Genomic DNA, 13,117 nt, shown 5'->3' with positions numbered 1-13,117 from the left:
GCATCTGACCACCATAGAGAAGCTTTCAGATAATATAACATCAGCCTCTCAGCAGCCATAAAACACCTGGGACCCACCACCAATACCTATCTTCTTTTTCGTATCATATTGACTCTCTTCCATCTTCCCTCAGAATTCCTAACCAGCACAAAACGTACCGTGCAAAACTTCCTCTGTGACTTTTGTATTGCATTTGCACTCCACAGTAATTTTTAGTTTTATGATTTATTTTAAAGGGATCAAATATGCTCTTGTTACCTTTTTCTGTTAGATTAATCCTAACCTTACATGTAAGGAAGAGGAAGGAAGACACTTAAAAATCAAAGGCAATCAGCCAAATAAAGCATCTCCCTAGAGCTCCGGCTATGTTGCTGCATTTCTAAAGCAAACATAAAAAGAGTAGACTTTATATCACTTACACTTTCACTTTGGATTCCAAGGGCTGTAAATTAATGTGATATTTCTCAATATTATTCTCCACATCCATAGCAAGCTGGTGGCTGTAAAAGAGAGGTTATCCATTAAGATCTATTTCAACGTGACATTTGTAAAGTCTCCAAGTACATAGATCCATTTAAAAGAGAACATGCTCCAGCTGCTTACTCTGAAATGGGTCTCCTTTGGAGAAGACACAGGAGCCGATGAGGGAAGTGTTGCTGGAGATCTTAAGGCCAGGCTGCCCTAAAATGTTGCCAAAAGCAGCATAATAGGCTAGTTTTGCCTTTACCTTTGCTTGGACTTCCTTTCTTGATGTTTCTGATGCTGCTGGTTCTTCCAGCAGCATGTTCTTCAAGCTGAAAACAACCACACTGCTTCTTATGCAATTGATGTGCTTTGTGAAACTGTACAAAAATTAACCGAGGTTGGGTCCTGAAACCCAAGGTTGGTGGGCCAGATTCCCGTACCTTTCACTTCTGCGGGCCAACTTTGACAATCAGCTGCCACCATAATGACATCAGGAGAGAGACACCCTTCAGAATTCAAAACCAGCTGAGTGGCACTAGAAGCACACCATAAAGGTGTGGGGCAGGTAACTGTGGTTTCCGGGAAACTGCCTTGCAGGCCTAATGAGCCCTATGGTCTACAAGTTTCCCGCCAATGCCTTAACCCTTGCAATTATCGCTCATGCAACAGTACTTGGTAGGATGGGGCTGTGGTCTAAACCACTGGGCCTCTTTGGCTTGCCGATCAGAAGGTTGGCAGTTTGAATCTCTCCAACAGAGTGAGCTCCCGTTGCTCTTTCCCAGCTCCTGCCAACATAGCAGTTTGAAAGCACACCAGTGCAAGTAGATAAATAGGTATTGCTGCAAAGGGAAGGTAAACAGTGTTTCTGTGTGCTCTGGTTTCTGTCACGTGCCAGAAGTGGTTTAGTCATGCTGGCCACATGACCCGGAAAGCTGTCTGTGGACAAACACTGGCTCCCTCAGCCTGAAAAGCGAGATGAGCGCCACACCCCATAGTCACCTTTGACTGGACTTAACCATCCAGGGGTCCTCTACCTTACCTTTACCTTACTTGGTAGATCATTATCATCATCACTTCTCTCTTTGCTCTGACCTCTCCTTTAATCCTTACTCTGGCTCCTTTTCCCAATTCCATGCACGTTCGTCTGCTTGCATTTTGAAATACTTCCCTATGTGTGACCTTTGCTCATCAAGTTCCCAAAGACACCTGAAGATCTCCAGCTACCTCAAAAGGATTCACCCTTTCTCCTTTGGTGTTCCTTATGGTTCCCACAACACCTCCATTATATCACTTGTATTATTTCCTTCAGGTCCCTCCGCAAAATACTTTGGCACAATCCTGTTTTGGGACTACAACTCCCATTATCCCTAGCTAACAGGACCAGTGGTCAGGGATGATAGGAACTGTAGTCCCAAAACAGCTGGAGGGCCACGTTTGGCCATGCCTGCTGTACTCCATATACCCTACTGCAGCGCGCCCCCATCCTGCCCGATCTTTGCAAGCTTGTAGACACATTTCCCAAGAAAATAAGTACAAGGTAGAGGTTGGGCTTGAGCCCCATATACCACCCTCCCTAAAGCACTTCAAAATACACATTTCTGAGAAGGAAAGCTGGTGATGCTCAAAGAAAACACCCACCACTCACCCCCTTTCCTAAAAAAAAGTCCCCAAGGTATTTTAATATTTTGTTTGATGTCTTCATACACTTGACACAATCACCCACCCACTTCCAGATCTTGAAACAAAAGAAGAGAGATAATTTCTACAAGTAAATTAAAAATTGAAAGGAAAGCAAGGGGAGAAAGTAGGGCAGCTAGAGAGGGCTATTCTTTATTTTCCCGAAAGCCTAGCCACTGTCCAAAGCTTTTTTAAAAAGAGAGAGCAAAAGATGAAGTCCACAAGGGCAAGAGGCCTCAGGGCACTATGGGAGGGGAGAAGGGGTGCTGTGGTGCCTAAATGTACATAACTGAAATAATTGCCTATTCTTCCCCCGTATATTCTTGCCTTCATTTCCCCTCCTTTCCTCTGCTGACTGCCTTCTATTAATGTATAGGCTGTAAGAGGGATCTGTCCTCTTATACTTTATAAAAAGTGACACCTAGATGATGATGCATAAAGGATATATAAACATGCAGATAGATGCAGATATAGAAGCTCATTTTAGAATTACCGGTATATTAAGAATAAAGCAAGATGCTTAAAACTAAATTAATTCCTACCCCACTGATTTGACTAATAGCATGATGCTTGTCTATTCAGAAGTAAGTCTTGTTGAGTTCAGTGGGGCTTCCTCCCTGGAAAACGGGTGTAGGATTGCAACAAAGCTTTAGCTGAGCGATCCGATTAAAGCCAAACAAACCTAAAAGTCTCCATTAAAATCTACACAAGGTTTTTATTTGGTGGCAATCCGAAAACGTTAGTACTTACTTTTCAAGCAAATATTTCCCATCACTAATTTGCTCCAATATATGTTGCAGCCTTTTGAGTTCTTCCTGCAGTGGGACAAAAATAAAAGATGCCAATGTGTTAATTTGATTTACTCAGTATTTATCTTGAAGCAAGACACTGCAGCTCTCAGGGTAACCGAATGCATATAGGAAACCTGCAAGCAGCAACCTCTTCATATTTGATTCCCAACACCTGATATACAGAGTTATACCACCTCTGATGCTGCAGACAATATAGCCATCACAACTAGTATCAACCCTATTTCCATGACTGCGCTTTGTTTTAACTGCTTACAATATTGTGAAGGCTTCCCTCTGCGAGGGAGCCTTCCCAGACCCACTGAAAGAGGCGGTTATTAAACCACTTCTTTAAAAAAAAATCTTTAGATGTGGCCAATATGGCCAACTATCGCTGAGTCTCAAATCTTCCATTCTTGGGCAGGGTGATTGAGCAAGTGGTTGCTGAACAACTCCAGGCACACCTGGAAGAAGCGGACCATTTGGATCCCTTCCAGTCGGGATTCAGACCTCATCATGGGACTGAAACTGCCTTGGTCACACTGGTCAATGATCTCCGGCAGGCTAGGGACAAAGGTGAGAGCTGTTTCCTAGTTCTGCTGGATCTCTCAGCGGCTTTTGACACCATCGACCATAACATCCTTCTGGACCATCTAGAGGGGTTGAGAGCTGGGGGCACTGTTATACAGTGGTTCCGCTCCTTCCTCCTGGGCAGTGTTCAGAAAGTGGTGGCGGGGGATGAATGTTCAGACCCCTGGGCTCTCACTTGTGGGGTGCCCCAGGGTTCTGTCCTCTCCCCCATGCTTTTCAACATCTACATGCAGCTGCTGGGAGAGATCATCAGGGGGTTTGGGCTGGGTGTTCATCAGTATGCGGATGATACCCAGTTCTACCTCTCTTTCAAATCAGAACCAGTGAAGGTGGTGAAGGTCCTGTGTGAGTGTCTGGAGTCGGTTGGAGGATGGATGGCGGTTAACAGATTGAGGTTGAATCCTGACAAGACAGAAGTAATCTTTTTGGGGGACAGGAAGCGGGCAGATGTGGAGGACTCCCTGGTCCTGAATGGGGTAACTGTGCCCCTGAAGGACCAGGTGCGCTGCCTGGGAATCATTTTGGACTCACAGCTGTCCATGGAGATGCAGGTTAATTCTGTATCCAGGGCAGCTGTCTACCAGCTCCATCTGGTACGTAGGCTGAGACCCTACCTGCCCGTGGACTGTCTCGTCAGAATGGTGCATGCTCTAGTTATCTCTTGCTTGGATTACTGCAATGGGGCTAATTTTGAAGGTGACCTGGAAACTACAACTAATTCAGAATGTGGGAGCTAGACTGCTGACTGGGAGCGGCTGGCAGTCTGCTGAGACCACATAACACCGGTCTTGAAAGATCTACATTGGCTTCCAGTACATTTCCGAGCACAATTCAAAGTCTTGGTGCTGACCTTTAAAGCCCTAAACAGCCTTGGTCCAGTATACCTGAAGGAGCGTCTCCACCCCCATCGTTCTGCCCGGATACTGAGGTCCAGTGCCGAGGGCCTTCTGGCAGTTCCCTTACTATGAGAAGCCAAGTTACAGGGAACCAGGCAGAGGGCCTTCTCGGAAGTGGCACCCGCCCTGTGGAACGCCTTCCCACCAGATGTCAAAGAGAAAAACAACTACCAGACTTTTAGAAGACATCTGAAGGCAGCCCTGTTTAGGGAAGCTTTTAATGTTTAATAGATTATTGCATTTTAATATTCTGTTAGAAGCTGCCCAGAGTGGCTGGGGAAACCCAGCCAGATGGGCGGGGTATAAACAAATTATTATTATTATTATTATTATTATTATTATTATTATTATTATTATTATTATTATTATTAGCAACATGTCCTGGGCACGCCCATCCTTCACTGCCTCTCGCAGTTTGGCCAAACTCATGTTAGTAGCTTCGAGAACACTGTCCAACCATCTCATCCTCTGTCGTCCCCTTCTCCTTGTGCCCTCCATCTTTCCCAACATCAGGGTCTTTTCCAGGGAGTCTTCTCTTCTCATGAGGTGGCCAAAGTGCTGGTTCCAGCTGCAACCTTTGCTGGTGGGAGAGGAAAGCTGTAGATCTGAAAGGGATTGGACAAATTCATGGACAACAGGTCTATCTGCCTGTTAGTCATGATTGTGACCCACATGGATGTCACTTGCTGGGGACGAAGAGTAAGTGTCCCGCTTATAGGCTTTGTGAAGGCTACCCTGTGAAGACTCAATGGACATTTGGTCCAATCCAGCAGGGCTCCTCTTGTGTTCAGGTTAAGTGGATTGCCCCATCCAGTTAACATGAGATACAGCTGGAGAAAAGGGTCACCTACATGATGCCCATTAATTGGGGTGGGGAGGCCAAAGGTGGTGCAGTGAGGCAAAGGCGAGGCAGAGGCAAGGTAAGGCAAAGAGAAACCAAGCAGAGTCTGTGGCAAAGATTATTAATAGCAGGACAAGAGTCCCCTGGCCTAACAAGAAAAGCAGAGGGATAAAACATATAAATAGGCTCTGCCCTTGATATGAAAAGCAATTACCTGTCCCTGAGAAATGCATCTTTCTGTGTGAAGGGACCTTTGCTGACATGCTTTTCATTAACAAGTTCCAGACTCAGATTTAAAACAATAAAAAGTTATTCAGGCAAAAACAAACAAACAAACAAACCACAAAAGGCTCAAAGAACCCAAATAGACTAGAAAACAAACACATCATCTCTAACTTAATATATCTCGCCATTCCCTACTGTGCATCAATCCTGTACTAATTTAACATGAAGTGGACTTGAAGGCAATTTAAGAAGCTGAGGTATTGCTTCCCGTGTTCCTTTAGCTCATTAGTTTTAGAAAGCAACGTAAAGACAAAGGCCAATTGGAGCTAAGTGAGGTTCAGGGTGAATTGCTTGCCAGTTTGCAAGGTAAAAAAACCCTCAAAGTTGATGAGGTTAAGATCATTCTAAAAAGCAAAAGGAGGAAGTGTGTGTTGTACGTTGCACCAAAGCTGACCTGGGAATAAATCTGGGAATAAAATTTAAGTTTTGGATTTGTTGGCAAGGAGACCCATAGCTCAAACATACCTGTGTTCTGCATTCTTAAATAAAGGGCCAGTTTAGGGCTGAGTCAAAGGTCACCTGATAGTGGAGCTACTCCTTTAACGTCTGTAAAGGTAAAGGTACCCCCTGACCGTTAGGTCCAGTTGCGGATGACTCTTGGGTTTAGGCGCTCATCTCGCTCCATAGGCCAAGGGAGCCGTCATTTGTCCACAGACAGCTTCCAGGTCATGTGACCAGCATGACTAAGCCACTTCTGGCGATCCAGAGCAGCGTACGGAAATGCTGTTTACCTTCCCACCAGAGCAGTACCTATTTATCTACTTGCACTTTGACGTGCTTTCGAACTGCTAGGTGGGCAGGAGTTGGGACTGAACAACAGGATCTCATCCTGTTGCGGGGATTTGAACCGCCAACCTTCTGATTGGCAAGCCCTAGGCTCTGTGGTTTAGACCACAGCACCACCTGCATCTGTAGAAAATACTAAACATCAACAGGCTAGTTGCAGCACATGTTGTTATTGCTGCTGCTGACAGATTAATGTGTATCAGGGTGAGGGCCTTCTCAGTGCTGGCCCCCATTTGGAATTCCATTCCCAGGGGGATATTATGGCATGTTACAGTTGATTTTTTAAAGTAAATTCTGAAGGTATTTCATTCCAGTCTGCCTTTGGAGGAAGTACCGTGCTTGAGGATTGCAGGGGATGGAGGTTTTAGCTTCATGATTTTTAGCCTAATGGTGCTGCACACCTGGTCTCCTGCCAGTGGCTTTGCTGTTATCACCAGGAGGGAGCTTGACCAGGAATCTGAACCCACATCTTACTCTGTCCAACATTCTATCCACTCTGGTGCTGCTCCTTGGTTAACTGAGGTTTACCAACTTTTGCCAATTTCCCTCTCCCTCCTGCCTACTCCAGTTCCACCTTCTACACTGTTCCAGGTTGCGGGGGCAGCAAAAAAGTGGCTTACTTGGTGATTTTGCTTTTGTGTGTTCACCATGCCAACCTTCCCAGTGCTTTGCCTCTACCCTCATCTTCCCATTAAGCAACAGTAATCCATCTGCTGGGAAGCTAGCAAAGCAGTTCTGCCCCACCTAGTGAGCCACTTTCTCCAGCTGCAGGATCTCTGCACTGGCTCAAAAGTCATCTGTTGACAGGATGAGCCTTTTCATCTGCAGAAGGCAAAGCCTGGACCCAACCCAATGAGACTGCAAAGTTGGTAGATGTACCTTCTATCACAAAAAACACAGTCTTAAGTTCCTGCTGTGGGGAAGCAGAATTTTCAGAAATTAAAAACGGACACTGCATCACAGTCAGTTACAGATTTACTAATGATGCAACTTTCATTTCCCATCAACTTGCAAACACTGATCAATGCTTCAACAATATATCAGGTATAAAGTAGATTTGTCAAGATGTGTTAAAAAATGTCTTCCAACTTCTCATTTTCTGAACGACGCACCCCCTAACCACTTCATCAAATGGCTGAAATGTTGCAAGATGATTTTAAACACTTACCACTGCAGAACAATTTAAAAGCCATTTGGAGGAGCCCAGTCATCAAACTCATCTTCCATTTCCAGATTTCCTCAAAAATAGTTTCTCCTTTTTGACATGTGTAAAACTCAGAAAACTCCCCAAGTTTTCCTGAAAAATTAGTTGCCTATAGTACTTGATTCTAAAAGATAACCTTTTTCATTTTCCAAAGCACTCCAGCGGTCAATTTTGTTTTCAGTGTATCCCAAAGCAACATAAGGTAATTTAGAATGTGGAAACAATTTACAATTGACTTTATATATAGCCAAGGGTGACAAAACCTACATGACTTACATAAATCATTTTGTGCATGTGTTTGACATCATTTTATATTAACCTAGGGGTAAAGACTTAGTTTTTTTTTAAAAAAAAAAAAAAACCTTTCTAAAAAAATGTCTGCGACATTTTTGGGACCATTCAATCATTCGATTAAATATTATTGGCTTGTTTTTTTATGGAAAGCTGTAATAGGACAACTACAAAAGGGGCTAGTAAAGTTTGCATAATTTGGAAGAGCAGAAGACATAAAATCTATACTAATTTCAGTTTTGCATCATTAAACATGAAGTATTGATTATTGCTCCTTGCAACAAAATTTATGAAGCCAGCCATGTTGCTGTGTCCACATAAAGTGATTTTGATGTTTTGCCCTGAGACCTCAAGTGCCGTAAATGATGGCTCCTGGTGACAGGCTACAGCTGAGATGCTGTTGTTCCAATTCACAGCCTTAGGAGATACATCTCCTAGATTATGCCGGGAGTGACCCAGCTGCAAACTCTAACTTCAGAAAATTAAATTGGAAGCAGTCCAAACTTCTGCTGAAATACACGGTGAATTACGAGGCTTCTATAAACTTGTTATAATGTAAATGTACTGTAAAATTCAGTGCAATACCTCTTCTTCCCAACCCCGCTGTTGAGAAAGGACATTAATAGTTAAAGAAACTGGGGGTCCAAAAATGCAACCTTGCTTTTTGAAGTGCAGAAGCGCTACTCATTTCTTGCTTGTGTCTATGGAGTTTGTAGATTATATTGTTAAGGAATAATATTGTGGTGCCGTACACAAGTGTTGCTTGGGAAAGTCTATCAAGGAATGAAGTGCAGTAGGCCAACATTTCTTTCACACAACTGGTGATGTCCATGTGTTTTCCTAGGCAATGTCAGAATCACACCCTCACAACTTGATCCCATTATGCTCTGGCAACCTTTGAATGCTGGGCTCATGTGTTAGGGGCCAAACATTCAATAACTATATATTTATAACAAGGAATCCCAAACTATGTTCTGTGGACCATCCGCAGTCCACAAGCTGCATTCTGGTTGTCTGTTGCTTGTCCACATTAAATATCCATTATTAATTTTAATTGTATTTTTATTGCTTCTTTTCCTTCTTAGATTGCATCATGTTATTGTATTTCCATGTGAATTATATGGGATTCAAATTCTACTACAACAATACAATATACAAGATAAAAAGAAACAATTAAAACACAATTAAAAATTACAGAGCACCTATCAGAGTGCATGTCAATTGCTACAAAAGCAGACCCAAATTTACAAAAGTGTAAATTTTCATTAAAATATTATTCATGGACAATCTAGAAAAAGGACAGCATACGAAATGCATAAAATTGATCAGCATATTAGGGGCACCCAGCAGAGATTTTAAAAAAATACCCACGGCATGTATAATACTTAAAATGTCTGAGCAAATAAAAAGTGTTTCAGCAGATATCTGGAATGAACTCTCTCTCTCTCTCTCTCACACACACACACACACACACACACACACACATACACACACAGCAACACATCATCTTTCTATATACAAATAATAATATGAGAAACGTACAAAACTGAAAACTCCAGCCAAGAGAATCTGAAGTGTAACACATCTAAATGTAACTTTCTTCTTATCTTAGCTTTCATCTGCTTTGTGGCTCTTACATGGTTAATTGTCCCTCTCATTTAAGGGTGAGTTGCCATGGTGATTGTTCAGCACTGAGACGGATGGACTAATGAGAGAACGCAAAAAGTATTGCCTGCTTCACAGAGGCTGACAGTGTCAGTAAACTTTGTTCTTTAAATCCCAAAGGCCAACACTTGGGAGAATAATGTTATCAATGGCTGTTGGCGACAATGGCTTTATATGCGTTTTGCCTCTAGGGGACGCACAAGAGGAGAGGCTGCTGTTGCACCCAGGTCCTTCTTTCGGGCTTGTCTAGTTTGTCACTGTGGAAACAAGATGCTGCACCACATGGGCCTTTGGCCTGATCCAGAAGGGCTCTTCTTATGACGTGGACTGTCAGTTATTGTATCTTTTCCAGCAGTCCAATGAGGCCTAATAAATTGGCATTCTGTCTCAGACATACATAGTACATAAAAAGGTAAAGGGAACCCTGACCATTAGGTCCAGCCGTGTACGACTCTGGGGTTGCGGCGCTCATCTCGCTTTATTGGCCAAGGGAGCTGGTGTACAGCTTCCGGGTCATGTGGCCAGCATGACTAAGCCGCTTCTGGTCAACCAGAGCAGCACACGGAAACGCTGTTTACCTTCCCGCTGGAGTGGTACCTATTTATCTACTTGCACTCTGATGTGCTTTCAAACTGCTAGGTTGGCAGGAGCAGGGACCAAGCAACGGGAGCTCACCCCGTCGTGGGGATTTGAACCGCTGACCTTCTGATAAGCAAGCCCTAGGCTCTGTGGTTTAACCCCCATCGCCATCCGCGTCCCACATAGTACATACCCCTTGCTTAACTTGATGGACCAGGTTAGTTTCCTCAAGAAAGCCTTAAACAGCTTAAGACCAGTTTTCTTGAGGCATCGCCCTAACACAAATATGTCAACTCGATTGCTTCAATCTGCAGAACTGGCACAGGTTACAGGTGCTAGATGATACCCATTCCACACTGGTAAGAAATCAATATTTTCACATGGCTGCACCTACACTTTGGAACTCCCTGCCTATTGACATCAGACAGGCGCCTTTGCTGTATTCTTTTTGGCACTTGCTAAAAAAATTATTTAAGTAGGTCTATCCAGACATGTAGAAGTTGGCATGTGTTTCATTTTATTATGACCCAACTGGTCATTTTAATTAAATGCTGATTTAACTTAATAAAAATATTAATACCTATTTTTATTTTTTTATTGACTTTTTCGTAAACCAGAAGTTTAATTTTTTGTAAGCCACTTAAGGCTCTGTTTTCACTCAAGCGGTATGTAAATAAATAAAAAATTATGAAACAAATAAAATTGTTTTCCTTCCCACAATTTAACATATTATTCTCTTAGTTTTGGAATTACTCTACCAAGTACTGAGACTAGCTGCTACTCTCATAAGGAACAGCAGCGTTTCTCTGTTTTTAGACTGTTCCCTTTTATATGAGTTAATAAACCTATTTTAGGGTATAAACAATTTTTTATCTCCAAGCGTATTATTAATTGTTCCTAAAATGTTTATAGCTTCTTCACAAGACCACAAACATTTGGAATGCTTGATGCCTGCCGACTAACACTGATGATTGATGGTGGAAGTTTGCATCCTGTACCTCCTGCAAAAATCTATAAAAGAACAAAAATGAAAAAAGTTTTAATTTATGGCAACATCAAATTGTTTCCCTGACAAGGTAGTCATTGATTGTTCCTTTTTTCTTTCTTTGAAGCTGGTCTGGGACTGTGATATATTTCATTTCATTTTCTTTCTTTTCTTTTTCTACAATTTCAAATTATTTATTTATTTATTTATGGTTACAAATATGTATATGCACTGATTTGTCTATGGAAAAATAAACAGCTTGCACCGACCATTCCTCCCCCAGTGCTTTTCCCAACCCAAATCTGCAGTAGCAATTTTTGCCTTACTCCTGCTGCAGGAGGGGCAAACGAAAGGACTAGGAGAGGGATGGACAGGACCAATTGCGGATCCCTTTGTCTCTTCAATGAATTGGTGCTTTCAAAGCTCTCCACTCTGGGGGGTTTCAGCAGTGACATTCAGCTAACGTAACAATCTGTGTCCCTGTTTACACGGAGTCAAGCTGTTATGCTCATAGAGTTGTTCACGTGTAATGCTCAGAGTGTACAGTCTGTGTTCCTCTGTACACAATAGTTGAGCTGCACAAATCAACAAATGTATGCTCTTTCACACAAGCACTTGTAGAGACAGCTTGCACCTGTATTTGTTGTTGTTCAGTCGTTCAGTCGTGTCCGACTCTTCGTGACCCCATGGACCAGAGCACGCCAGGCACGCCTATCCTTCACTGCCTCTCGCACCTGTATTAGGTATGAACAAGCTTTCTCTGGGTGGCAACCTGGCAGAGCCATTTGTTGTTGTTGTTGCATCATTAGAGGTGATAAGAATATACGGCCGGGCGCATTGGGGTGCTTTCATGCATGCATTTGTATTTCTAAACAACATACATCAATCAAACACCAATGAAAGTCAGAACAGAGGAAGGTGTCATGTTGCACAGAAATGAAGCCAAGAGCACGAGCTGGAGGGCAGGAATAATTGGAGCCTTTCAAACTGGAAAGATATAACTGCTAATTAGAACACCACTGGGATAAACATTACGCTTTGTGGATGCTTAGTGGAAATGGTTAAGTGATGGCACTGCAAGCAAGATTTCTAAATACCTACCCGATAAATGGAATACACTTACGGGAGCAGTAGCCACCAAGCAATTAACTCATACTGTTTATTGCTCTTCGTTTCATTATTCTCCGTTCTAGCAGATGCTGCAGTTCAACGTGTGCCCTACTATATTTTATTAGGGGCTGTTCACAGGGCAATAATCAAGAGTACTGCAACCATTTCAAAAACACATCTTTAGCACCAGCACAAGCTCTGCATTTGGCAGAGCACAGCCACCATGTGAGACAGAAGAGCACCACCAGTAGTCTATTGAACATTATATGTTTCTGGGCTGCAACACTTTGGGACCACAGATGGAGGATTACATATATGAATGTTCTCTTGAATTAGGTTGCTGTTGTTTTTTAAGCCCTTTCACACACAAAATTGGCCTGCCAGGGTGATGGTCCTAGGAAAGCCATCTTCCATACATACATACTCAGACTCTCCAAGTGTCCCTATTTTCCAGGGACAGTTCTGGATTTACAGAAGCCGTCCCAGTTTCTGATTTGATCCTGGAATGTCCCACTTTCCTTTAGGATGTCCCTATTTTCATTGGAGAAATGTTGGAAGGTATGGTAGGAACAGGTCTTTTTTCAGCTGGTACTCGATGGAACTCAGTTCTGGCACCCATCAAGTGGGTGCCGCTGCCATTATAATAGATCAAGGGAGGCATTCCTGGTGATTTCCAGCACCCCTTTATGTTGGAAGGTATGCATACTGCCTATCTATAAACAGGGTGTGTGTTCTTTTTAAAAATTTAGTCCAGACATTCTGTCATCCTTTGACTCTGGGGTGGGTGCTGCTGCACTCAGGCCCTGCTTCCAGGTTTCTCAGAGGCATCTGGTTGGCCATTGTGAGAACAAGATGGTCTGGGTTGGCCTTTGGTCTGATCTAATAGGGCTTTTCCTAGGTTCTTATAGAAGAAGAAGAAGGGTTTGGATTTGAAGGTATGCATACTGCCTATCT

The 13,117-nt window shown here is 43.0% G+C and overlaps 1 protein-coding gene across 2 annotated transcripts in view; it reads right to left on the bottom strand.

The window, feature by feature from the left end:
* LOC117047418 (schwannomin-interacting protein 1) overlaps positions 1-13,117 on the bottom strand; it is a 365,411-nt gene that overhangs the window by 281,631 nt on the left and 70,663 nt on the right. For both annotated transcript variants that reach the window (XM_033150548.1, XM_033150549.1), the window contains exons 2-3: positions 2,893-2,957; positions 420-500 (exon numbers count right to left, since the gene is read on the bottom strand). In XM_033150548.1, coding sequence (XP_033006439.1) covers positions 420-500; positions 2,893-2,957 — 146 coding nt within the window. The remainder of the gene's footprint in view (positions 1-419; positions 501-2,892; positions 2,958-13,117) is intronic.

The sequence above is a fragment of the Lacerta agilis genome, chromosome 5 (assembly GCF_009819535.1).
Source record: "Lacerta agilis isolate rLacAgi1 chromosome 5, rLacAgi1.pri, whole genome shotgun sequence".
NCBI classification, from domain to species: Eukaryota; Metazoa; Chordata; class Lepidosauria; order Squamata; family Lacertidae; genus Lacerta; species Lacerta agilis.
Note: the sequence above shows the minus strand (reverse complement) of the source record. Positions and strands in the feature narration are given on the sequence as shown.